The sequence below is a fragment of the Pithys albifrons genome, chromosome 18 (genome assembly GCF_047495875.1).
Source record: "Pithys albifrons albifrons isolate INPA30051 chromosome 18, PitAlb_v1, whole genome shotgun sequence".
Lineage (NCBI taxonomy): Eukaryota > Metazoa > Chordata > Aves > Passeriformes > Thamnophilidae > Pithys > Pithys albifrons.
This window is the reverse complement of record NC_092475.1, coordinates 14,049,952-14,076,921: the sequence shown is the minus strand read 5'-3', so window position 1 is coordinate 14,076,921 and position 26,970 is coordinate 14,049,952. Positions and strand designations below refer to the sequence as shown.

The 26,970-nt window shown below is 49.7% G+C and overlaps 1 protein-coding gene across 1 annotated transcript in view; it reads right to left on the bottom strand.

Moving 5' to 3' along the window:
• Positions 1-26,970, bottom strand: part of MMP24 (matrix metallopeptidase 24) — a 57,974-nt gene that overhangs the window by 17,890 nt on the left and 13,114 nt on the right. The window contains exons 4-5 of the mRNA XM_071573034.1: positions 25,891-26,195; positions 3,659-3,820 (exon numbers count right to left, since the gene is read on the bottom strand). Of these exons, the coding sequence (XP_071429135.1) occupies positions 3,659-3,820; positions 25,891-26,195 (467 nt within the window). The remainder of the gene's footprint in view (positions 1-3,658; positions 3,821-25,890; positions 26,196-26,970) is intronic.

Sequence of the window (26,970 nt, the reverse complement as noted above, 5' to 3'; positions counted from 1 at the left end):
ACACAGGGAGCAAAAAGTGGAAAAAACATTTTAAACATTGACCTGACACCAATCAGCATGAATCACAAACAGGATTTCACATCACCTACTGTATCTTTAGGTGAACTTTGAAATAAATCCAGCAGAGAATAACTTTAAGATTCAGCAAATCATTAAATGACAGATCTAGACATTTCTGATGGATAATCAGAGAGGCAGCACAAGATACATTTGAAACACATCATTCTCAAAAGAAGGAAACAAAATGGACTGAAGCTTTAGCAGACCCTCTGTTCTTCATTCTAGTAACTTCAGTGGAATGAAAAATTGGAAATTTTAATTGATTTTGTTTTTTAAAAAGGATGCTACATGTAAGACAGTGGCTCTGTGACTGATTTTTCATAGTAGGTTCCCAAATAATCCATACTGAGCACCTGCTGCTGCACTGTAGAGAATGTCAGAGCAGCAGGAAATCAGGAGGTTTGGATTTTTGGAGAGTTGCTCTGGTTAGATGGGCTTTGGACATTCCCAAGGTCCAACAAAGCAGAGTGGCACTGTGGAAATAAAACACATCAGTTGAATGTTCCTGCTCAAGCTACAAGAAGGAAATTTCAGCTCTGAGAAAGTCAGATGGAGGGTTATGTTCTCCCATCTCCAGTTCCAGGGTGAAACCTCACCTGCATTTTCCACACTTTCTTTGTGATCCATAAGAGTCAAACCTAATTTTAAACTCAGCTTTATTTTTTGGACTGTAACTCTGTACTAAGGGTCAAAGTATCTGCCAGGAGAGGCAAAGGTCCTGCTGCAAAAGCTGCTCCTTCACCCTGCAGGACAAGAGATCTCTCCAGCCTCAGCCCACTGCAGTTCCAAGGCCTCAGAGAAGAACCTTATGTGATTCCACAATAATCAACAAACAAATTCCTAATTACCATCAGCTTTTCTTTCAAGCTGAGTTAAAATGTTAAGCCCATGATATTGCACACAGAGCATCCTAACACAGTCTGTGGCTGAAGCTGAATGTCACTTTATGGTGCCACTGCCAAGACAGGGGTGAGTGCTGAGCTCTGCTCTGTCCCAGCTGGGTGAGAGCTGTGCAGGGCTCTGTCCCAGTTCAGCAGGTGGGCCCAGTTTATCCCTGTGTGGGTGTGACCAAAGCTGTGCATTCTAAACCCTCTCTGCCATTGCCCAGCAACTGTTCCCAATGGCCCATTGGCAGCAGCTGCCCAGGGCACAGCTGAGCCCTCAGGCTGGGAGCTGGCTGGGAAAGAAGCCTGGCAGAGGAGCTGGGAGAACTGCCCTGCAGGGACTCCTTGGCACCTCCACACCCACCTGAGGGCTCAGCTCTGCCCATGGGCCAGCAACCATTCCAAAATCCCCCCTGACTGCCAGAGTCAGATCCCCCAGTGTGGAACTCCCTGCCCTGGGGGAGGCACTGGGGGCTCCCACCTGCACCTGAGGGGACAGAATCTTGGGCTTTGGGGACTTGGGGAACCACTCGTGGGATTCATTGGAGGAGCAGACCCTGGCCAGGAGGAGCCCACCACTCTCCACCAGACTGTGCCATCATCTGCACCAACAGGTTTTTCACCTCCTTTTCCTTTGTACTCGAGGGAACCACGTGGGGCTCAGCACAGGGGCCACCAAACCCCCCTGTGTTTGTGCCCCAGGGGGTGGGTTAGACTGCTGGGTTTGGGGGTTAAACACAATTTCTGTTTGTGCCACTGCATTTCTTGTAATATTGTTATTAAATTGTAACTCTGCCTTATAATCTCTTTTGTGTTGGGTTTGTTTCTCCTGCTGATTTACCTTTAGACCAGCTCAGGCTCTCACCAGCTGTCAGGGCCCTGAAGACCCTGGTATGTTTTAATGGCCCTGCTCAGTCTTGTCTGGCAACTTCCCCCCTGGTGCCAGGAGCCCCATTTTGGGGAGTGCTGGTCCCAGCTGAGCCCCCACTGATCTTGAACCCCCCAAGTGAGGCAGCCTGGCTGTCATCTCCTCATCTGCTCAATTTCTAAAAATGTAACTGAAACCAGAGAAACCAGCAATTTCTTCTTGATTGCACATTCACTGTCAGCGAAAAATTATGGGTTTTTCTTTCTGATTAGTCAAAGTTCACAGGAACTAAATCAACATTTCGAAATAGAAACGGCACAACAACGTTTCAGGAGCTTTCAAAAATTGACACTTCTCTATGGTATCTAATGCAAGTTTAACATTTATTACCCCAGCACGTTATTTCAAAACTCTGCAGACTCTCTGTTATCCTGAGTATCTGAGCATATACTGTGTTAAAGTGTTCACAATTAAATGATACCATAGGACAACTGCCAAGCAACTTCATCCTGGAGAAGAAATCTTCAGCTGCACCCATGGGAAGAGCTGTTTCCCCTGGGTGTGCCTCAAACCACGTTATTTTACATGTTGGACCTCCCTTGGGTATCTGCACTGCACTCCACAAATGCCTGGGTTTTCCCACTGTCCAGACAGGAGTCAGAGAAGGAATCCCAGAAAGGCTCCTCCAGGCAGCCAAACTCCAACAAATGAATCTTAATCCAGTCATGAAGATGAACCCACCTCAAACAGCTGAGATACAGTTCAGACCTTTAAGGTCTTGCTGCACTGCTTTAGTCTCACAGGTCTTGGCACAAATTCTTTTAGCAGTAATTTCACATTGACTGCCAGGTAAGTGATGCAAATGTTGACTTGTGTCAGACCTGCCAATGACCCCAGCACCAACCCCCTGGAAACATCAGCCTTCCCATTGACAACCACCTTCCAAGGATTTTTTTCATGTCTAATTCCTATAAAATCTGCTCCACTGGTTCTGGGAGCTGCTATTTGACTCCAGCTGTCCAACAACTGCAAATGTTGCACAGCTGCTCTATCCTACATTTATTAAGTAACCTCTCTGTCAAACTTGTACTTTCCCCAAAGAATGAAATCAGGGATGTTTGACCAAACCTGTTTTTCACAGGCTGTCACAGACTGTAGCCATTAGTCTCAGTCTGCCCTTGACTGTGGATTTCCCTCTGCTCCCAAAGTCTCCTTCAGCCAGTAATCCTCTGCAAGTCCCTGTCCTCACACCTCAGTATCCATGATCCCATCACATGGCACTACACATCTCCAGCCCCTTGGTTTTCTGCCATAATCTCTTTGCCTCCTTTGCCCTCTTTTCCTTGAGCCCAGTACCTTTGTGGCACATGCTTTACATGTTCAGCTGGAGATTAAAAGAAGTGTGACCTAAGCAGATTCAAACATTTTTCCCTATTTTCTAAAAAATGAGAAAAAAAGGAGTGCATAAATACTTTTTACCTTTCCTTGATGTTCCATGCTCTTTGCATTCCTTCCCTTTTTTTTTGCACTGGCTGTTCCAAATGGACAAACCTTGGGTACAGTAATAACCTGTTTTCCCCCTTCTAGTGCTCCTTGATTTTGGGACACCATGAGGGATGGAGCACCAGTGGGATCACAGAGGTTTGATCATCCTGACATGTGCAAAGATATTGCCACTGGGACAGTCATCTGCTATTTATCTCTGGATCAGGAGGTTTAAACAGCTCCCCACTCAGCTATGGCAGGAAATCCAACCCACCAGCTGCAGGAATCTTGGGCACTAACCATAAACCACTCCCTAAGACTCAAGGTTGGTGCAAACAGAGTAGTGGACAGGGTTGCTCACCATAGATCTTCTGGATCCCTTGGAGGTCATCCTGGGGCAGCTTGAAGTTGTGAGTCTCCATGTACTGGTAGAAGGGAGCCATGATGGCACTGGGGTCATTGGAGTGCTCCAGCCCCAGGGCATGGCCCAGCTCGTGCACTGCCACCAGGAACAGGTCATTGCCTGTGGAGGGAAGGCACAGCCATGTCACAGGAAGGCACAGCCACATCTCTGCACTGTAGCATTCAACTTACAATGTCTGGAATGGAAAAAGTCCTGCCAGAAGTGGACCTGTGAAGAAAATGAAGAAGCTGCCTCTAATGTCTTAACAACTGAGGTTTTTAATGTTTAAATGTACAAAATGGCTTCTATTGTCTTTTTTGGCAAAGTCACTGCTTCTCCTTCCCAAAATTCCTTGAGAGAACTGTTACTGACCCCTCAGGAATGTATCAGGGGGTCTGTAAGTTACAAAAAGTGTTCTGGTTGGATGTTATCTGCCCCTTTCTATTGGTTGTAACCCCCTTATTCCTATTGGCACAAAGCCAACCCCCCCTCTCTTACCATTGGTAAATTTTGGATCCTTCCAAGGTCCATATAAACTCTCACTCTTTAGCAATAAACTTTCTCTCTCTTGTCCCTCTCCTGTGGTCCCTGTGTGGTCCTTGTGGGCTCCCTGGGGGCCCCGTGGTGGGGAACAGCGGGGGGAGCACACCCCTCTAGGTAACTGGCTAAGCCCAGGGACCTGGAGAACCCCACTCAACCATTGCACTGCTGTCAGAGGCTGATACGTTAATGATTTGTGCATTCTAAGAGACTTTGCAGGCTTTAGACTCTTGCATTATACCCCTGATGGGCAGTTGGGCCCATCCCTCCCTCCAGTGCTCGAGCCCTGAAGAGGCAAGAAGAGCCCTTGCCCTGCCCTCCGGCGAACATGGGGGTTCGCAGCCCGGCTGGCGACGTGGAAAACAGCCCCCTGCCTCGGAGGGAGGTGCAGAGGGTATAAAATGGACAGGTAACTTTGGGAATTTGGGTGGGTTCTGTTCCTTGGCCCCGCCGCCTGCAGGACTGCTGAGATGCACCGCTGGATCCCTGGGCGGTGACTCTGTAACCTTTCCATTCTCACCTTCTCTCATCTCTTCTTTTTCTCTGCTGTTCTGGACCCTTCTCCTGTCTTTCTTCCCCCTGTGCATCTTCCCCCCCCCACTAAGGTTATTTTCTATGTCACACTATACAGAATTGTTAAATAAACACCAATTATATGGTGTCATTTCACTTTAATCCACTCCAAAGGGAATGATAATAACACCCCAGGTTACCCCCGGCCCCGTCCCAGGAGCGGGTCGTGACAACTGCACAGCCACAGCCACAGCCAAGCCCAACTCCCTCTCACTCACACAGCAAGAAGCAAATGCTTTGCTGACCTACTATCAGCTGACTTGGGCTGGGCTGGGCCAGCTGACAGCTGACTACTAACCAATGGTATTCCATACCATATTCCAACCACCTCAAAATGCAAAAGCTGGTGTAGGAGTGGCTTGATCAGTTCCTTCTAGCTGTGGTCCCAGGAGGACCAGCCCCAGCACCCCTTACCATCATGTTATCTTAGGGAAGTAAAATGTTTGTTCTTAGTCTTTCTCTCTGCTTGAGTCTGTCCCTCTGGAGATTGAGTTCTCTGGAGTGATTTGCAGCTAAAATCACAGGATTTGTGTTTGATGTGGAGAGTTATTTTTTGTCATTTCTAACTTGTGTGTGTTATATTGTAGTTTTCTTTTAGATTCCTCTTCTCTGTATAAATATACATAGTTTAAGTTTAAAGTGTTTTGCATTTCCAGGTTTTGTTTCCTTTCTCCTTTCCCTCAATGGGGGGAGGGAGGCTCTGACTCTGTATTGGGCAGTTGGCACTTTGCCAGCTCAACCCAAGGCACAGGGGCAGCTCCTGGGGTTGGTTTGAGTCCTGAAAGTCTGTGCAGGGCAGTCACTGACACAGAATGTGCCAGCCCTTGGGCACCCCTGAGCAGGGAAAACAGGCAGTGCCCGGAGGGAAAGGATACTCACTGCAGACTCTTTGGCAGAGAGTTTACAGAAAATGGCCAACAAAATCATCCCTCACACCCCTGGCTCCTCATCTGGGTGCTGCCAGGAGAGGGGAGAGCACAGCCAGACAGATAACCCACAGGGGCACAGGGTGGGAGGGGTGCTGTGTGCCCCTTCTGTGTCTTCTGGTGCTGTGTCCTGATCCCAGCTGGACCAACAGACCCCAGGGGAGATCTGTCAGGCACCTGGCAAGGCAGGAGGAGGGCAGAGAAGATCAGGGTAACACCCACAGTCCCACCTGCACTGGGACTGGGGCAGCCCCATCTCCTGCACTGGGACCTGGGGCAGCCCCATCTCCTGCACTGGGACCTGAGGCAGCCCCATCCACTTCAGTGGAATTGGGGCAGCCCCATCTCCTGCACTGGGACTGGGGCAGCCCCATCTCCTGCACTGGGACTGGGGCAGCCCCATCTCCTGCAGTGGCACCTGAGGCAGCTCCATCTCCTGCACTGGGACTGGGGCAGCCCCATCTCCTGCACTGGGACTGGGGCAGCCCCACCTCCTGCACTGGGACTGGGGCAGCCCCATCTCCTGCACTGGGACTGGGGCAGCCCCATCTCCTGTACTGGGACTGGGGCAGCCCCATCTCCTGCACTGGGACCTGGGGCAGCCCCATCTCCTGCACTGGGACCTGGGGCAGCCCCATCTCCTGCACTGGGACTGGGGCAGCCCCATCTCCTGCACTGGGACCTGGGGCAGCCCCATCTCCTGCACTGGGACTGGGGCATCCCCATCTCCTGCACTGGGACTGGGGCAGCCCCATCTCCTGCACTGGGACTGGGGCAGCCCCATCTCCTGCAGTGGCACCTGGGGCAGCCCCATCTCCTGCACTGGGAGCTTGGGCAGCCCCATCTCCTGCACTGGGACTGGGGCAGCCCCATCTCCTGCAGTGGGACTGGGGCAACCCCATCTCCTGCACTGGGACTGGGGCAGCCCCATCTCCTGCAGTGGCACCTGGGGCAGCCCCATCTCCTGCACTGGGACCTGGGGCAGCCCCATCTCCTGCACAGGGACCTGGGGCAGCCCCATCTCCTGCAATGGGACTGGGGCAGCCCCATCTCCTGCACTGGGAGCTCGGGCAGCCCCATCTCCTGCACTGGGAGCTTGGGCAGTCCCATCTCCTGCACAGGGAGCTTGGGCAGTCCCATCTCCTGCACAGGGACCTGGGGCAGCCCCATCTCCTGCACAGGGACCTGGGGCAGCCCCATCTCCTGCACTGGGACTGGGGCAGCCCCATCTCCTGCACTGGGACCTGGGGCAGCCCCATCTCCTGCACTGGGACTGGGGCAGCCCCATCTCCTGCACTGGGACTGGGGCAGCCCCATCTCCTGCACTGGGACTGGGGCAGCCCCATCTCCTGCACTGGGACTGGGGCAGCCCCATCTCCTGCACTGGGAGCTCGGGCAGCCCCATCTCCTGCACTGGGAGCTTGGGCAGTCCCATCTCCTGCACAGGGACCTGGGGCAGCCCCATCTCCTGCACAGGGACCTGGGGCAGCCCCATCTCCTGCACTGGGACTGGGGCAGCCCCATCTCCTGCACTGGGACCTGGGGCAGCCCCATCTCCTGCACTGGGACTGGGGCAGCCCCATCTCCTGCACTGGGACTGGGGCAGCCCCATCTCCTGCACTGGGACTGGGGCAGCCCCATCTCCTGCACTGGGACTGGGGCAGCCCCACCTCCTGCACTGGGACTGGGGCAGCCCCATCTCCTGCACTGGGACTGGGGCAGCCCCATCTCCTGTACTGGGACTGGGGCAGCCCCATCTCCTGCACTGGGACCTGGGGCAGCCCCATCTCCTGCACTGGGACCTGGGGCAGCCCCATCTCCTGCACTGGGACTGGGGCAGCCCCATCTCCTGCACTGGGAGCTCGGGCAGCCCCATCTCCTGCACTGGGAGCTTGGGCAGTCCCATCTCCTGCACAGGGACCTGGGGCAGCCCCATCTCCTGCACAGGGACCTGGGGCAGCCCCATCTCCTGCACTGGGACTGGGGCAGCCCCATCTCCTGCACTGGGACCTGGGGCAGCCCCATCTCCTGCACTGGGACTGGGGCATCCCCATCTCCTGCACTGGGACTGGGGCAGCCCCATCTCCTGCACTGGGACTGGGGCAGCCCCATCTCCTGTACTGGGAGCTCGGGCAGCCCCATCTCCTGCACTGGGACTGGGGCAGCCCCATCTCCTGCAGTGGCACCTGGGGCAGCCCCATCTCCTGCACTGGGACCTGAGGGAGCCCCATCTCCTGCACTGGGACTGGGGCAGCCCCATCTCCTGCAGTGGCACCTGGGGCAGCCCCATCTCCTGCACTGGGAGCTTGGGCAGCCCCATCTCCTGCACTGGGACTGGGGCAGCCCCATCTCCTGCAGTGGGACTGGGGCAACCCCATCTCCTGCACTGGGACTGGGGCAGCCCCATCTCCTGCAGTGGCACCTGGGGCAGCCCCATCTCCTGCACTGGGACCTGGGGCAGCCCCATCTCCTGCACAGGGACCTGGGGCAGCCCCATCTCCTGCACTGGGACTGGGGCAGCCCCATCTCCTGCACTGGGAGCTCGGGCAGCCCCATCTCCTGCACTGGGAGCTTGGGCAGTCCCATCTCCTGCACAGGGACCTGGGGCAGCCCCATCTCCTGCACAGGGACCTGGGGCAGCCCCATCTCCTGCACTGGGACTGGGGCAGCCCCATCTCCTGCACTGGGACCTGGGGCAGCCCCATCTCCTGCACTGGGACTGGGGCATCCCCATCTCCTGCACTGGGACTGGGGCAGCCCCATCTCCTGCACTGGGACTGGGGCAGCCCCATCTCCTGCACTGGGAGCTTGGGCAGCCCCATCTCCTGCACTGGGACTGGGGCAGCCCCATCTCCTGCAGTGGGACTGGGGCAACCCCATCTCCTGCACTGGGACTGGGGCAGCCCCATCTCCTGCAGTGGCACCTGGGGCAGCCCCATCTCCTGCACTGGGACCTGGGGCAGCCCCATCTCCTGCACTGGGAGCTTGGGCAGCCCCATCTCCTGCACAGGGACCTGGGGCAGCCCCATCTCCTGCACAGGGACCTGGGGCAGCCCCATCTCCTGCACTGGGAGCTCGGGCAGCCCCATCTCCTGCACTGGGAGCTCGGGCAGCCCCATCTCCTGCACTGGGAGCTCAGGCAGCCTCATCTCCTGCACTGGGACTGGGGCAGCCCCATCTCCTGCACTGGGAGCTTGGGCAGCCCCATCTCCTGCACTGGGACTGGGGCAGCCCCATCTCCTGCACTGGGACTGGGGCAGCCCCATCTCCTGCAGTGGCACCTGGGGCAGCCCCATCTCCTGCACTGGGAGCTTGGGCAGCCCCATCTCCTGCACTGGGACTGGGGCAGCCCCATCTCCTGCACTGGGACTGGGGCAGCCCCATCTCCTGCACTGGGACCTGAGTCAGCCCCATCTCCTGCACTGGGACTGGGGCAGCCCCATCTCCTGCAGTGGCACCTGGGGCAGCCCCATCTCCTGCAGTGGCACCTGAGGCAGCCCCATCTCCTGCACTGGGACTGGGGCAGCCCCATCTCCTGCAGTGGCACCTGGGGCAGCCCCATCTCCTGCACTGGGACTGGGGCAGCCCCATCTCCTGCACTGGGACTGGGGCAGCCCCATCTCCTGCAGCGGCACCTGAGGCAGCCCCATCTCCTGCACTGGGACCTGGGGCAGCCCCATCTCCTGCACTGGGACCTGGGGCAGCCCCATCTCCTGCACTGGGACCTGGGGCAGCCCCATCCACTTCAGTGGGACTGGGGCAGCCCCATCTCCTGCACAGCGACCTGGGGCAGCCCCATCTCCTGCACTGGGACTGGGGCAGCCCCATCTCCTGCACTGGGACTGGGGCAGCCCCATCTCCTGCACAGCGACCTGGGGCAGCCCCATCTCCTGCACTGGGACTGGGGCAGCCCCATCTCCTGCACTGGGACTGGGGCAACCCCATCTCCTGCACTGGCACCTGGAGCAGCCCCATCTCCTGCAGCACAGGCCCCCCCTGTGCTCCTGCCCTGCTGGACCCTGGCACTGCCACATCTGCAGGAGGAGCTGAGCACAGGGAGCCCCATCCTGCAGGAGGCAGAGCCACACAGGGCAAGGTTGGGTTGGACCCCAGTGGTGTGGCAGAAGGAGGAAAGAAGGGAGAAGCTTCTGACAGGAAGAGGAAGGGCAGAGGAGCCCTGGCTGGTGCAGAGCTGGAAGGAGGGCAAAGGAAGGGTACTTTCAGCTCTACAGGCTACACTCCTCTTCAGTGCATGGATCTGGGACCCCCATCTCCTTGATCTAGTGTGGTCCCTGGATGTCCCTGTGGGGCACCCTGACATGGGAGGTGACACAGGCAATGCTGTGTGAGGATGAAGACACAGCCAGAAGGGACTGGCATGAGTCTCCTCACGCCAGTGAAAAGTCTGAGCCCACAGTTGTGCCTGAATTTGGGCTCCTCTGGTATTATTATTTTTTCATTTTTTGCAAGGCACAAACCAAGAGCACTTGCAATCAGACACAGGAGAAGACAGTTGTCACTGGCTGCTCTGCAGAACCTCCAAGCAACACTTCTCTATCCCCCACAGCTCCAAACTGTGCCCATCCTGGAGGCACCAAAGCTCAGTTCTGTGCACTGGGCTGAGCTCTCCCTGGCACAGGAGCTGCAACAGTGACTCACTGAGAACCATCTCCACTTTTTGAACACTTATTGCTCCACTTTTATCCATAAAAATGTGACAACACAGGTTGAGGGGTCTGTGAGGCTTCACCTCAGGGAGCTTTGCCAGCAGCTCAAGGTACTCAAATCAATACCAAACAGGGCTACCACACCTACCACAGCAAACATGGAGCTGGAGGGGGAAAGAATCTGAATGTGCAAGACATATTAAAATATACAAATGCACTTCAAACAAATTTGTTCAAATACAAATGTCCAAGACCATATGCAGGCTAAAATTTAGCTGTATATGTACATAAAATTCCAGAGTTTATCCATTCAGGAAATCCAAATGGGCACTTAGGAATTTTTTCTAATCTTGCTGAAAAATCTGGTAGTGCAGAACAAGTCAATAAAATGTCCAATGGTGTAGTATAAAATGCATTAAGTGGTTTTATGGTCAAGTTTGGAGGACTGATCAGTCTTCATGGGTTTTCAAAATCACTCAGGTTTAGAAGATGCATCCAGTTTCCAAATGGGATTCAGAGACTCAAAGTCCTGTTTCAAATTGAATGGACTTACCCTCCTATGTCCCCTAAGTACTCATGAAAGCATCATTTTCACTGCTCCCACAACCACTCACTCTGTGGCAAAGGTCACTCATAGAGCACTGCCATGAGACCCTCATGGTTCACCATGTGCCAAGTGCTTGGGGATGATTTCTCTCACCAGTTTGGTGGCTTTTTCCTCCTTGCTGAGTATCTGCAGTATTTGCACTGGCAGCATGTCTAGACCTTGTCTCTAGGTAAACCTACACATAAATGCATGTAAGTCACTTGCCTCTATGTCCTAAACCTTTATCAGGAGCATAAGATCAGACACTATCTCAAGTTAAATTAGGTTTAAGTTGCTTTCAATCACTTGTTTCTGCCCAAAACAAATGCCAGTCCACTTTACAGCTGGAAAATGAATCCCACAGACTCACAGGATGGTTGAGGTTGGGAGGCACCTCTAGTCCAACTCCAGACTCAAGCAAGGTGAGGTAAAGCAGGTTGTCCTGTTAGGTTTGAAATGCCAAGTTTCTTGCACTGGGAAGCCTCATACAGAGCACTCCATGTGTGCTGTGCAGAAGGATCATCTTCCCTGACCTGCTGGTGATGCTCTTCCCAAGGCAGCCCTGGATGCTGGTGGCCTTCTGTGACTCATGTTTACCTTGATGTCAACTAGGACCTCCAGGTCCTTCTCTGCAGAGCAATTCCCACTCTGTGGGCTCCAACAAAGCCCAGGGGCAGGGCTGTGCTTTTCTCTTTGCTCACCTTGCTCAGGTTCCTGCCAGCCCATCCCTCCAGGCTCTCATGGTCTCTCTGAACAACAGCATCACTGGGCAGTGTATCCATCACTCCTCCAAACTTCCTATTGTCTTCAAACTTGCTACATGGGCACTCTGCTGCATCACTGATGTCATTTCATGAAGATATTAAACAGTATTAACCTCATACCAACTCCTCTGACACACATCCTGACCTCCTTCTCATGGGTACTGCAGCCAAGGATGCTACTGATCTTCACACTGTCCACTAGTTCTTCAAGTATCAGGTCCAGCAGATGTCTTTGTTGGCTCCTTGATCACCACTGCGACAACCAGGAAAAGTTCTGAGATGACCAGCCAGCCCAGAAAGATGAAGGCTTATTCCTTAGGAAGCACCTCAACACCCATGGTGGCCATTCCAACCAGCTCTTCCACCAGGGAACAGAAACATCCCTTTTCCCAGCCATCCTTATGAAATACCTGTACCTGGAAATACAGACAGATGTGGCAAACAGCTGCTTCTGTCCAGTTTTAAACCACCATTTTGACTGGCAGTGGTGTGTGAGGATGGCCCAGAGCATGGAAAATGTTGGCCTTGCATCTAGGGGTAGGTAAGAACTTGACAGGAAATGAACCTTCCAGTTCCAGCACAGCCACAAAGGGCAGGTCGACACTTGAGTGGAAAAGCTCTCCTTCTCCATGGCCAGGAGGCCACCCAAACTGGAGTGGTGATGTCCAGGAGACAGTGGCTGGAGCAGATGAAATAGAGCTCAAGAGAATTGCCAGGAAATGAACTGACCTCTGCAGGAAGCAGGACAAGAAGCTCCTCTTGGTTCTCTACAAATGCCCTGGTTCTCAACGCTGTGGTTGCTTCTCCTCTGCTCTGCCTTTGCTGAAAGGCAGCAGAATGGCAGTGGGTGACACACTCCCTCTCCTTCTGCTCCCTGCCCTGGCCAATGATTTCTCACTGCTGTTTCATGCCCTCACTCTTCTGTTCCCAGAAGGAAGAAGCCTCCTCCCAAACCCATCAAGCACCCTCTCCCTTCCAGCATGGCCATGTCATTGTCACAGAGCAAGTGCACAGCATTTCATGGCAAGAGGAGACAGGAGAAAAGCAAAGTCTTAAGATCCTTTTGTGAGCAGAGTGCTTGGAAATCCAGCTCTGGATTCATCATCCCATTTCTCCTGAAGGGTCTCTGTGTATCAGTAACATTGTTAAGCAACAGGTTCCCTATTTTTGTAAATAGGGAATTCCACAGCATGGAAGAGAGCACATTGTTCCTTTTCAAGGGCTCTGAAAAGAAAGTATCAAGGTATAAACCCACTGCCTGATGATGCAGTCCTCTCCTCAGCTTGGAGCTGGGATGGCTCTCTGTGTTGTCCCCCACTGAGCTGGAGGAGTCTGCAGAGGAGCTTGTACCTCTCACACTGTTTCTGTTGGCACTTGAACATGCAGCAAAGGCCTCTGACCTTCAAGCCCTCAACAGTTCTTGTCCAAACAGCACTCCCAATAATGTCCATTTTTTGGAAAAAGATTCATACAGCAGAATTAACAGCCCAGCTTCATACTTTGCTTTGGAAACAAGGTCAGGCAAGGGGATAAATCTCCTTAATGTCCTATTCAACCCATTCCTCCAAGAGCAAGTAACAACTAAACTTGTCCTCAGAGCACACCAACCCCCTGGGGAAGGTTGGAGGGTAAAGAAGGCACTGACCACCCTTGATTTGTATTTGCAGTGAATGGTCCCAAGAGAAATAAGACAATTTCTGCTGGTTTACACCATGTGTACAAAATAAACAGGTCTGGTCAGCTCTGCCTGAGCTTTCTCCTTCCCAGTTCTCAGGAGGCCTCCAAAAGTCCACCCAGAAGCACCAGCAGGAAGATGATCCTGTAAAACTGGGGAGAATAAGTTGGTTCACTGAGTGAAATAGTTTGACCTGCTATGCTGAATTATAAAGAAATACAGTTAATTTAGCTTCGAAGTTGTTGAGTTTTCTTTACCAGAACAATGTTAACAGCACAGAAAATGAGAACTGAGGACACACCTGGCACACTATAAAAGCATCCTCCATTATCATGATGCCCAACAAGGTGAATCCAATGCTTACCTTGCATCCAGCTCAACAGCCCCATGCTCTTCAAACACAGCTCTATACAACTTGAAACACAGGTTTAAGTTGAATATTCTTAATTAAAAGTAATCTGGGCTCAGAATAAACCTCGTTAGCTGGTGTGCTCCCAGTGAGCTGCTTACTTCAGAGAAACTGGAAAATAACCCCACATCAAACCCAGCTCTTTGGGGAAGAACTCTGAAATTGTTTGTGATGTTCTACCTTTGCCTGCAGAGTTAAGAAATACATGGTTTTGTTGCAAACACACAGAGAACACTGGAGTCACAGATAAACCAAGTGATGCATGATCTTCCTTCTACTCACATACTTCATGATTATTTACCTTCCTGGAAAAAACAGCCACTCAGTGGAGTAACAGACATTCTGAGACAGGTTCTTCTTTGTGAAGCTGCTGGCACGGGTCTTCTTGTACAGATTCATTCATTGCAATTATGATAATCCACAGCAAAATGTTTTAATTGGCTGAGCCACTCCCAGACATGTCTGTGAGTTCCCAGTGACAGTCACAGCTCCTGTGGCAGTGCTGTGAGAACCTTATTACCACCAGGATCTCTCCCTGGGCACCACAGCTGCACATGGAGCTCTCAGGGGTGTGGGCAGAGCACCTGGCAGAGTCCAAATCCAGCACAGCTCCTGACACAAAAGAAGTACAAACAGTATTGCAGATCTGATTAATAAGAGAAAAGCTCCTGTGAATCTCTGCTCTTTGTCATGGTAGTTTTATCCTTTATGAATTGTATCACTCTGCCAACTCATCTGCAGTTTACTCAGACATAATTAAGAAGACATCTGAAGGTTATGTTTTGATATTTTATTAAAGTAAGAATGATCCTGGAGAGGTCAGATGATTGTGTGTGACAATAGCATGCCTTGGGTAATTACAGAGAAGATGGTGTGAACCAAACATGCTTTAAATCCACCAAAATGACTCCTTCCACTCCAACAGCCATGCAGACACAACTGTTTCCCAAGCACAACTTAAAGAAGCTTTAGGGCTACTCTAAGCTATGCCTTGGTTCTTGCATCTTCAGACCTGGTAGGTCTGACCCATCCAATAGAATAAGATGTGGTTTGTCTCTGCTCCTCCATCCACCTCCACAACATGCTCTGCTCAAGGAAAGCTTTGCAATCCTCTGGAGACCCTGAGGAATGGATGGTGGTGATCTGTGGAATTCTGGAGTTCAGTGGCAAAGAGCTTCTTCACCTAGAAAGGAAGACAACATGTTAAAGAGAAACACGGGTGTCATTTTGTTCCCAAGGAATTATTGTAAGTGTAGCAATGAACATGCTGCATCCTGAGGGATGAATGAAACTCTGGAGAGGGACTGAACAGCTTCACTGGAGAAAGGAGTGAGCACCTGCAATCTCAACAGCAATTGTACCACAGCCACATTAAACTGGTCTCCATGAGACCAAGGAATTGCAGAGGGACAAAGAGCTGCTTCACGTTACCAAACACCACAACAGATAATTTGCCTTACTGTCCCCCAAAGGCAAACTGGGGTGGGAGTTGTGCCATACACCTTATTGGTGCTTTATCTGACAGGCACAGATGGCACCATGAGGACAATCTCCTGCAGAAATTCAGAGCAAAACCAGAAACTAATTGTCTGGAATGGTGAGACCAAAACTGGAGAAGTGGCAGCCTGAGAGAGGGGCAGTGACACTTCAGTGGCTCAGCAGCCTCACTCAGGGCAGCAAGAGGGTTCTGCTGAAACTCACCCAGATCTGTCCCAAGGGTAGGCTGCAATTCCATACAGAAGTCAATATCAAAGAACTACTAATCCCAAAATGAAAATTCCTATTTGCCTATACCAGTATAGAATTTAGTAGAACAGATGGTAAACCAGCAAAGAGAAAAAAAACTCATAAAAACATGAAAAATGTGGATATAACTTTCATTCCATCAGTCTTGAAAAGAAGCTATTATTTATGTTTTAAAAGTATTTAAATACAGCAGGGTCTATAGACAGAATTCACTCTTGCTCCAGCTGTGAAACTACTGGAAGGAACTAAAAAGCCCCAGGTCCTGGCACAGGAGTGTGGATACAAACCAGTCTGTGCTGTTTGGGATTCTTTTCTACCAATGAGGTTGAAATGGTATTTAACTCCTGGTGCTGGCAACAGAGAAAGGACTGCCCTGGAGGCTGTGAGAGCTGCCCTGGGCCACAAAAAGAGGGTGTTCTCTGCCCAGGACAGGAGATTCTCTGCCTTTGTCCTCCCCTGACATGGAAGGTTCCTGATGGGGCTGTAAAGCCTGAGCAGGACCAAGACATGAGAGAAGTGGGATGTAAAAGATTTGCCCCTCAAGGGAGTATTCTGGGTGGATTTGGGTAGAGAAGTCAAACTGTCTTCCAATCTTGAGCCCTTCTTCAGAAACAGGAGAGAAAAGAAAATGCAATTTAAGCAACTGCCAGGTTTGCTCTTGGGTGTGATGCCAAACCCAGAGCCCTGGGTGTCACCTCCTGCTGACGCCACAACCCCCCTCTGCCTGCACTGACCAGCAAACTCTTGGCAAGGATTCATCTATTCTTTTTCTTCCTGAAGGGCTTTTCCTTTTCTCCTCCCTTCAGCAAGTGGAATGCAGCAAGTTTACTAAACACACTGCTGCATTTTGGCTCATTCCACATCATGTGTTTCTGCTTTATAAAGGAAAGAGGCAAAAAGAGACTTTTTGGCTCACCTTGATTCTCGTGACCTGTTTTTGTCACAGCTGGGTTGTTTTCTTCTTTTTAAGGGAATGACACATCACCTTGATCCTTACTGACTCCTTCCTATGAGTCCCAGAGTACCTCATTCTGTGTGGAAAGAAGTAAAGTACTTTGATTATACAGAAAACAACAGGATTCCAAATACCTACATAAATATCTTCCTACTCTGTGTATTGAACAACTACTGACATGAAATGGGTGATATTTTCCCTTACAGAAGACTGTGAACTCCAGGTTTGTTTTCAAAGTGGAATTTGCTGATGACCCTCATTAATTCAGCTGTAATGCATAACCAGCACTGCAGCACTGCCAGGCTTTAAACCCCAGCCTGCACCAGCACAGCACAGCTGAAAAGCCACTGCTGGGATGTAAAACAAGAGCAAACACACCAAAAGAAAGCACCACTTACAGAGCAGCTGTCCTGGGCTGAGGAGGAGGAACCTGCAGACAGAAATCTTCGCCGGGGCCGATGGTTTCCTCTCCTCCCATTGGGTTGCTGTGGCAGGGCTGGAATTCCCACTGGGGCTGATTTGAGCTGCCTGCTGTGGTTCCTTTTTGCTGTGACTCAGGTGTGTGTGTGTGTTTGCTCAGCTGGGCTCAGCATCAGCAAACAGGGGGAGAGAGCTCTGGCTCAGGGTGAAACCAGTGACAAGCAGAGACTAAACACTGAACTGTCTTCAGTGAGCAAAGCACTGAGCAACAGCATGACCTGGGGATGTATCATAAAAAGAATAAATTGAGGTTTTAATACAATTTATGCCCCACTTGACTTCCAACATCTACGTGAAAGTCTTTCAGACAACAGGTCTTCTGTGTTAAAAGACATGAGTTACTTCAAGGCAGTTCTGGCTTTCACTCTGAAAATGCTGATGCTCATTTCCAACAACAGTGTCAGAAGCCTGAAAAAATAATGATGGATTCAAAATGCCATTTGTTAGAACAAAACTCTTTAGATGTGGAGCTGTTCTGTACCTGAGAAATCAGAGAAAGAAAATTAAAAACGTATTTAACAGCCAACCAGCACAAAGATCATGTGTGTTCTGTGTCATGAGTTACTCATTCTATTGACACTTTATAGGTTGTCTTTGCTTTCCTCAGTACTTCCATAGAGAATGAACTGAGAGGAAGTGCTAAGATAAGAAGGAGATGAGACAGAAAGCAAGGCAAGAGGCAGAGGAAACAGGAATTAATGGAGGAGAAAAGACTACCAAGTTGTGGTGAAGGGCCAGGGGCCAAGGGAAGCTGCACTGCCTTCCCCAGCACTGCCCCTGGGCAAGCCAGGTAAGGGTATTAGCAGAGAATCAACCTGGAAAAGTGGATACCAACACCAATCTCAAAGGAAAAAAGAAAGCAACAGCTGGAGACTTTGCACTCCTCTCAGCTCCCTCCCTCCAAACAGAACATCATGACTAATTAAACAAATCTAATAGGAGAAAGAATGTTCAGCCAGCAATGTTTCCAAAGTGAATGGAAACACCTGGAACTCTTTGATAATGAAGAACTATCTGGTCAGGCCAAAAAAAGGCCAAACCTACTTAGAGATCCCCCTTAATACTAAGAAATCTGTTAGATTTATGCTAACATACATTCCATGGTTATAGGATTAATCACGGGAGTGCCCACAGAAACCTTGTTCATTCAGGAATTAAAAAGTACCAATCAAAAGGATCAAACATCTGGCAAAAAATACTGCCAGCTTTTTATGCACCTATAAGCATCCAGTCCTCCCTCATGAAAGATTTCAATGTTAAAAGATTCCTGTTTTTAGAAGGGAATACCTTGTTATGGCTCAAAGCTGCCATGAGAAGTAACTGCAATTTGCTCTTCAGTTCTAGGAACTAAAATTCTGCCTGTTTGGCAACACTGATGAACTATGACTGGAGCACAAGTCCCATGGGGAGAGGCTGAGGGAGCTGGGGTGTTTAGCCTGGAGAAGAGGAGGCTCAGAGGTGACCTCAGCACTGTCTGGAACTGCCTGAAGGGAAGTTCTGGCCAGCTGGGGGTTGGTCTCTTCTCCCAGGCACTCAGCAATAGGACAAGGGGGCACGATGGGCTCAAGCTCTGCCAGGGGAAATTGAAGTTGGAGATCAGAAAGAAATTCTTTAGAGAGAGAGTGCTCAGGCATTGGAATGGGCTGCCCAGAGAGGGGGTGGATTCCCCATCCCTGGAGGTTTTTAAGGTGAGCTTGGCCGTGGCACTGAGTGCCATGATCTGGTAAAGGGACTGGAGTTGGACCAAGGGTTGGACTTGATGATCTCGGAGGTCTCTTCCAACCCAATCCATTCTATGGAAAAATGCAGCTTGAAAGGCAGGGCTGGAAGCTGCCAAGTTTAACCTTCTGTTTCAAGCAGGGCTGATCTCAAAACTCCATCAGGTTGCTCAGGATGCTCCAAAAGCCTGGAAGGATGGAGTCCTCTGCAGGTGTAGCCTCTTGTTGTACCACTCTGCTGGTGAAGGAGCTTTTTCCTTAAGCCCAGGTGGGGTTTCCTCCTCGCAGCTTGTACCTGTTGCCTTTTGTTCCTTTCTCTCTTCACCCCCAAGAAGAGTGTGGCTCTGTCCTCTCCCCAAGATCTCCTCCTGTGGAAGACTGCTAGAGATGCATCCTCCCCACCCTCCTCCTCCTCACCAGGCTGAACAAGCCCACTCTCCCTGCTTTCTTCCTGCTCCAATCCCTTATCTCTGCAGTGTTCCTGCACTGGACTCTGCCCAGTTTTCTCACACCTTTCATGTATTGAGGACCCCAAACATCACACTCCATTCTCCAAACATCACTTGTTTCAACCATGCACTAATGACAGATGTGAAGATGGCTTTGCAAAAAGATTCTGCTATGGGATAAGAAAAGCTTTCAGTGACAGAGAGAAGGGAAAAAAGGCCAGGAGAATGGCAGGCAGAGGTTTGAAGAAATAAAAGTCTGCCCAGGACTCAGACACACAAGAATTCTGCTCTGGTTTTATGGTTCAGATGTGCATCCTGGAGCTGAAAGGGCAGCAGCCCTTTCTCCTGCACCAGCCACCCATTTCTATCTAATCTTTCCTTTGGGCTCAAGGGCTGGGGCAGCTCTGAGGTAAACCAGAGCCATAAAACACCATTTGGCTACATCCCTTCCCTTCCCTGGGCCACACTATGGTCACTCCACCCTTCCCCTGGTTCAAAAGGGAAGAAAGAGGAAGAGGTGCTGGGAAAAGCACGACAGTGATGGGAGGAAGCAGCTGCAAAATTACTTGTGCAGGAACCCAAACTGAGTGTAGACCTCGAGACCAGAGCACTGGTCTGCAGTGCCAGCAGCTGAGAATGAAAAGCCTGGTGCTTGAATTCTGTCTCCCACTCAAGGTCAAATTAGGGTTTTGAAAGACACTCATCCCCCCACGATCCAGGACTCTGAAGAGGGAAAGCCACATACCTATTCCTTGGGACAGTCTGTACTAGAACAGCCTGTTCTAGTGAGACACGGTCCATAAAATCTAATGATACTGCTCAAAAACTGCACTTGTAGAGAAGAAACCTCCTATATTGTATCTCTAATGGCTTCTGGGGTGTTCAAGATGGGTGAGAAGAGGCACATCCTCAGAAGTGACAGTAAAGACAACAAGTGTCAGAAGCACAGGACATCCTCCCTAAGGCACCCAAGACAGACAAAGGCACAGCTGAGGCAGAAAATCTGCAGGTGCCTGGGCAGTTTTAAGAACTTTGGACTCATGGTAAGAACAAAAAGAGTACCAGGACATTTAGGTTCGAGTCCAAATTAATCTGGTGCATCTGGATTTTAGCAAGAACAGCCCAAGGTGTGACAGGAGAGCAGCTCTCTCAAAGCTTGGCTGAAATCCTGTGCTTGTGCAACTGAACTTCACTGCACATGCAGAGGTGGGAGAGGATCTCATCTCTAGGAACAGGGGCACAAAAGCCCCAAGAATCAGGAAGGTTTGTGATATCAACAGTGCCAGGACAGAAATCAGATCTCCAGTGAAGACACTGCTTTGAACACTGACTGGCAGATTCAATGTCAGCTCTAAGCTACACAAGCCCCACCCCCCACAACAGGTCTGTCAGGCAGCTCCAAAATTAGCTGCCCTAATCAAAATCTTCTCATTGACATCCTTGCTGAACATTCACATCAGTGAGCTCAGACAGTGCTTGGCTGTCCTGAAAGCCCTGCCAGGTTCCTGACCATATGCCACGTCCAGATGGTGGGTCCAGGAGCACGTGCTCTGTTGCTCAGGTAGATGTCCACTGCAACCATGGAATCACAGAACAAGCTGTCCAGTTCCTCTCCTCTGGGGCTGACAGAACCTTCCCAGAAGCAATTCAGTTCAGTTCAGTTCAGTTCAGTTCCTTTTCCTGCAGAACTCCTGCAGAAGCTCCTGCATTGATTCAGCCCCGAAGGTGACCCTGAGGTCTCAGTGTCTTGCACACATGGCCCTCTTTTTGGCTGCCTTTCCTTCAGGAGTCCTGACCAGGAAGCTTTCCAAAGAAGCCTCTGCAGGAACCCACTGGGATCTATGGGGGTATTTGCTGTAATGACTGTGAGGTTTGTTCACCTGCTGTTAGCAGAGCTCAGTGTTCCTTGCCAACACCTAAAGAGCCATCACAGTGGTCATCCCACACTTCCAGGGAGAATCTGGTGCAGGTGTGAAGCTGTACAGTGGGAGAGGGGAAAGGAGAGGTGAGCCTGTGATCTGCAAAATGATCCCTTGATGGGAAGCTCAGCTGCACCACAATTGCTACAGAAATCACATGTCACTGGGACTGTCCCTGAAGTGGCTGCCCTGGGCACACTCAGACCTGCAGTGCCACACCAGCAGATGACACAGAGGGTCTTACAGGCCAATTCTGGGCATGCTGAAAGAAATACAACCTGCTGATCCCTGGCAGGGTATGGATACCTCAGTTCTTACCTTGCTTTAGTATTAAAAAATTTAATATATCCATAGGAGGTTGCAAAAACTACAGATTCAGTGGTGTGGTGTTGACTACACGTGTAACTGCAATGGTTTTTTTACTTTTAAAAGACCATGAAGAAGATTTGCCTGGGATTATTATTGATACTACTTACAATATTAAACTGGAGATTAAAATTCACTTCCTCTAATTAACCTGGATTAAACTAACATTAGAGTTGTCAGAGCTGTCATGTATAACATGGGTATTTAAACCTTCTGTCACTCTGGATTCCTTTTCAGTTTGGTTTTGGAGCTATATACATATCTAATTATTATTTGCATATAAAGGCTAAGAAGGACTTGATGTGGCCAGTTAATGGATTTCCTGCCTCACCCCCATGTTTGAGCCAGGGCAGGTAAGGGACTGAGGTGCCAAGGGGGGAGATGCCAACACTGCCAGGGCTGTTCCCCTCTGTCAGGCTGTGCAGCCTCAGCAATGTCTGTCAGCACTGTGAGCCCTCAGATGGGCAGTTCAAGGCTGACTGGCTGTTCCCACAGCACATTTCAAGGAAAAAATTCTCTAAATGTAAAACCACACTGCTCTTCTTTTTCAGTTGCATCTTATTTGCCATCTCACTGCTCTGATTTGCTTTTATCCCTGCAAATTCCAATTTTCTGCTTCCTGCTCCTTGCTGCTCCCATCGACATTATCATCTGAACACAATGAATTCTGTGTCCCATGATCCCAGTTACCAAGGGCTGCTCCAGGAGTTCAGCTCCCCACCTGGCTTTGCCCATCCTCATCACAAGATTATCTAAATTAATCTTCCCCAGCTTGCTTATGAGAATGCCAGAGAAGGCAGCACAATGAAGAAATCATAAATTAAAAGTACAGTCTTACTCAGCCAAAGGAACTGAATGCATGGCTGAAAGAATGGAACTGCAACTAATATCCAGGGGGAAAGAGACTTTGTACTCACTCTGAAAGCCTGTGCAAAGATCATTCTTCCCAGAAGATAAAACAAGAGTTGGTGCACATGCCCCTGTTACCAGAGGCTCAGACAGACAACCCACAGCATCTCAGCTATTATGATTATACTAATAATTCTACTAATCATTCATGGTAATAGCCATGCTGTCCACAAGGGCAAAATCAGTATCATAATGACCAGGCAAAATGATAATGAGTATATAAATCCCAGGTAATGATCCACCAGCTGGGGTGGTAAAATTGCCAGTGAACCCCAGTGGGTTACTGGGAGGCATCTTTACAACACAGAAACTTCAACAGGATACACCACATTCTCCATGGACAAATCCTCTCATTTGTTTGCACAGAAAGATCTGTTCCAATCATGAAATCTTTCACTTGTATCCATAGAATTTGCACTGCCAGTGAAGGCTCCAAAGCAGCTCTTCTGTGGAGTGACAGCTTCACCCAAACACAGAGGGACAAACTGGGGGTGCCACAACACAGAACAAACTGGGTGGTAACAAAACTGTATGGCCCGAGAATATTATGAGGACCCACAGCACCAGTTCCAGCATCCTGCTCTGCTGACAGATTTCCCTTCACAGCTGTGAGGCTGACAGAGCTCCAAGGCAGATTGCTCAGATCCTCCCATCAACTTACACACACTCTTGTCAGAAATTTTTACATTTTACACAGTGATATTTTGTGGCTTGCTGTAAAGACACTATTGTTACTTCAATCTTACTTTAAGATTTGAACAGATGGTGAATGGCCAAAACAGTTCCTCTTTAGCCTGTGAATAAATGAGAGCTTTGCCAGTGATCTCCTGGTAGGGTTTTTATATTCCTTCACTGAGAGACTTCTTCAGTTCCAGACTGACCAACCCAAACACACATTGCAAGGACAAGCAAGACCATGTTTGAAGAAACACCTCCTCTTATGCAGACAGTGTTGTCCCCACTAACAACTTATTTTCAAAGAAAAAAAAAGGCAGTGAACTGAGCAGGAAACCTTCACAGATATGTATTCACAGACTATTCTGAGTTGGAAGGGACCCACAAGGATCAGCGAGTCCAACTCTGAAGTCAGTGGCCCACACAGGGGATTGAACCCATGACCTTGGCATTATTACAGCCAAGTTTTTTAACCAACTTCTGACCAAGAAAAACCTCTCTGAGCCCTGCTAACATCATTTCAAATAAAACCATCAGAGGTGAGGAACTGAGAGCTCCAGTGACAAGTGAAGCAGAAGGAAACCCCTCCCTGGAGAGGCCTGGGTCCTCCAGGGAGGAGCAGGACATGTTCACATTTGCATCCTAAGGCTAAGAACATAGGCAGAACCCAATTCCTCACACAACACACCCACAGTGCTCCAGTACAGCCTCACCCCTGTCATCCTCAACACACCAAACTCCCCTTCTGCAGTCAGTGCTTCCCCCAGGTGGAGGGAACACATATAACCTCACCACTCTCAACATCCTCACTGGTGACATTCTAGGAGAGTCTCTGCAGCCCAGTCTGTACAGCACAGTTATCTGGAGACAGAGACACACATGACACCCTCTGGAGTGGAAATCTCACACTCAGAGTGCACACCAGCCCCCTCAAGCACCAACTCCTGCATTTTGAGGACACTCATCATGACAGTCTCAGCATACCAGAGAAATAAGTCATGTTTTAAAAGAGCCACATGGATAAGAATAGCAAAACAAATAGCTTTTGTAGAAAGAGAGACCCTCTACTCATTGTGTGCATTGCTCTCAAACACCATCCTAAAAACTATACCCAAAACATCCTTGACAAAGAGATCATGACATCAAGTGATGGTAGAACATCCCACCCAGTGGAAAATGTCCCCCAGGACCATCCCTGCCAGTCCTTCAGCTGCCTCTCAGCCTTGCTAAGCTTCTCCCAGAAGGAGGCCTTTGGTGCAGAAAATAAGAAAACAACTACAACTGTCAAAACCTTCCCTTCCACCTTCCTGCAAGGACCTTCTCTCCCAGATCCCGGCACTCCCAGCCCTCATTTGGCCTTCCCTGGGAAGTCACATCCACTACAAGGACTCCCCCACACCCCAGAGTTGAGCTCAATTAACTACTGAGCCCAGCCTGACCTGGCACAGACCACTGGCACAGCACAAACACACCTTGCTGCTGCAAAAGCAGCTCCCAGGAGGTCTCTGACTGTCAATCCTGATCCTTGAGGGAAACCTGTGAACTGCCCTCAAGCCACAAACCTGGGAATAAAAATTCCTAATGTTTCAAGACAGCAAGACTGCTTCTCTGTCACCCTAAACCCTCCCACACTCTCCACACTCTCCCCCCTCCCCATCCCACAGATCACAACTCTCTCTTTCTCAGCCTACATCTCATCTAGTCATTTGAACATGCCAGGAAATGTTACTTCTCTTTAATTTCTGCTTTCCTACAAATCAGCATCCCCACACTGAAGCTGACAGCTCCACTTCCTGACAAAGATGATCTGAGGGGTTTTCTCAATTTGCAATCCATTTGTAAAGCAAGCTGGCACTTTTAGAGAAGGTCTGAAGGTGCCTGAAAAACTTTTCTTCTTCTCAAACTACACTGCTTGGCCTAATCACAGAATCAGCTGGGTTGGAAGAGACCTCTGAGATAATCAAGTCCAACCCTTGGTCCAACCCCACTGTGATTATCAGATCATGGCCCTGAGTGATGAAAGACATCACCTCTGCACGTCCTTAGACATCGTGGCCACAACACTCCTATGTTTTTATACAGTTTAAAAATCAAGTCACATTTACAGTTCAAGTAAACTCTTAACCCTTATCATATGGCTCAAAACATGACTTTGAATCCCTAAAGGCTTGAAGACATGTTGTTCTTCCCAGATCTCTGTCACTGTGGAAATTGGAGAGGTATTTTATGAGGCCACTGTGAAATTCTGGTTTTCAGCTTTTTACAAGTCACCACTATCAAAGGTAATGAAAACAGAGGTTTTGAAAATAGAACAGAAAGTGCTCATTGCCATTAGAGAGTAAGATAAAGCCAGAAAAAAGCAGGAATACTTCATGCTTAGTAAGATAAAACCTGTTGTCCCAATCATTAGTATTCCTTAACTAACCAGCCAACCTCTGACAGGGGGAGGAATCCCAGACTGAGAAAACAAGTATGGATCAAAACAACTTGACATTCAAATGTCTTCACTCTCAACTTTCTGCTCACCATTACAAGTACCTCTAATTGCCCCTGGTAAGTATTCCATGAGGTACCATTTCAACATGTTGTTCACCTTCTCCCTCCCAGAGTTGTTTTTGTAGCAACTAAGGCCCAAACCTCGGGAGATGTACAAAGCCAGCAGACACACTCCTCAAACTCACACCCATGCACAGTCACAAACTCACATTACTCCCCATTCAAGACAGCAAACAGGTTTTAGAAAACATCTGTACAGCAGGTGAAAGCTCCACTAAGCAAAGCCTGTCAGTGTGTGTGCATCCAGCTTGTCCCTGCAGGTGACCTGCACTCTTACCATCATGGTTGGAGTTCCCCAAGGTCCAGGGCTCGTCTGAGTCGAAGTGAGTGTCCCCCCCAATGCCTGGGCCAGGGAAGTAGGCGTGAGCCAGGAATCCACCTTCCCCATCAAAGGGAGAGCTGTCTCCATGGAAACCAGAGGCAAAAAAGATCATAATATCTGCCTCCTTCCTGTCATTTTTAATCTCATGGTAAGGGACCTCTTCGAAGGTGAGCGGTGTGACCCTCTGCCACACGTCGAAGGCCTGGCGAATGGCTCTCCTCGTGTCCACCTCGCCCACCTTGGGCGTGTAGTTGTGTACACTGGGGGAAGGAGAAAGGAGGGATGGTTAAATCTGCAGAATGCATCTCAGACTTATTATCAACACACAGTGAAAGAGAAAAGACACCTAAAAAAAACCCTAGTTTGGTGAAACTTCCAATTCTGCTTTGCAAAATGTTGTTTGCACAGCAAAGCCACTTAACTCATGGAACAGCATGAAGTGCTGGAGTCGCTTTCACAGAATCCCAGACTATTCTGAGCTGGAAGGACCCACAGGGATCAGCGAGTCCAACTCTTCAGTCAATGGCCCACACAGGGGATTGAACCCATGACCTTGGCATTATTACAGCCAAGTTTTAACCAACTGAGCTGATCTCAGCTTTGTTCTGGTACTCACAGCAGTTCTAGAGACCAGTGTGCCATGGATTACAAGTCATACATTTAAGCTGGACACTTCAAGAGGATGAAATGGTAAAGATCCAAGATTTTGTAAAGTTAAAGCCAAGATTTTACAATTTTGACAGGTCATGTCACTGAACAAAAAAAAGGCAAAGTCCAACAGTGATGAAGACACTTCAAGACCACCCGAGGGATGAAGTCAGGAGAGAATGACCCAAATTTGAAGGGAAAAGGAAAGCTCTGCCCAAGATTTTGCCCAGTCATTAATATGGAAATTAGAAAGTGTTAACTATGAACATAAGACTACAAATGGCTCATTTTACACAAACAACTCAGGCAAGTTTTTGCTCAGTATGAACTGGCTGTGTCTCCAATGTTGTCAATAAATACATTTGCTGCTAAGGGACAAAAGTCTTC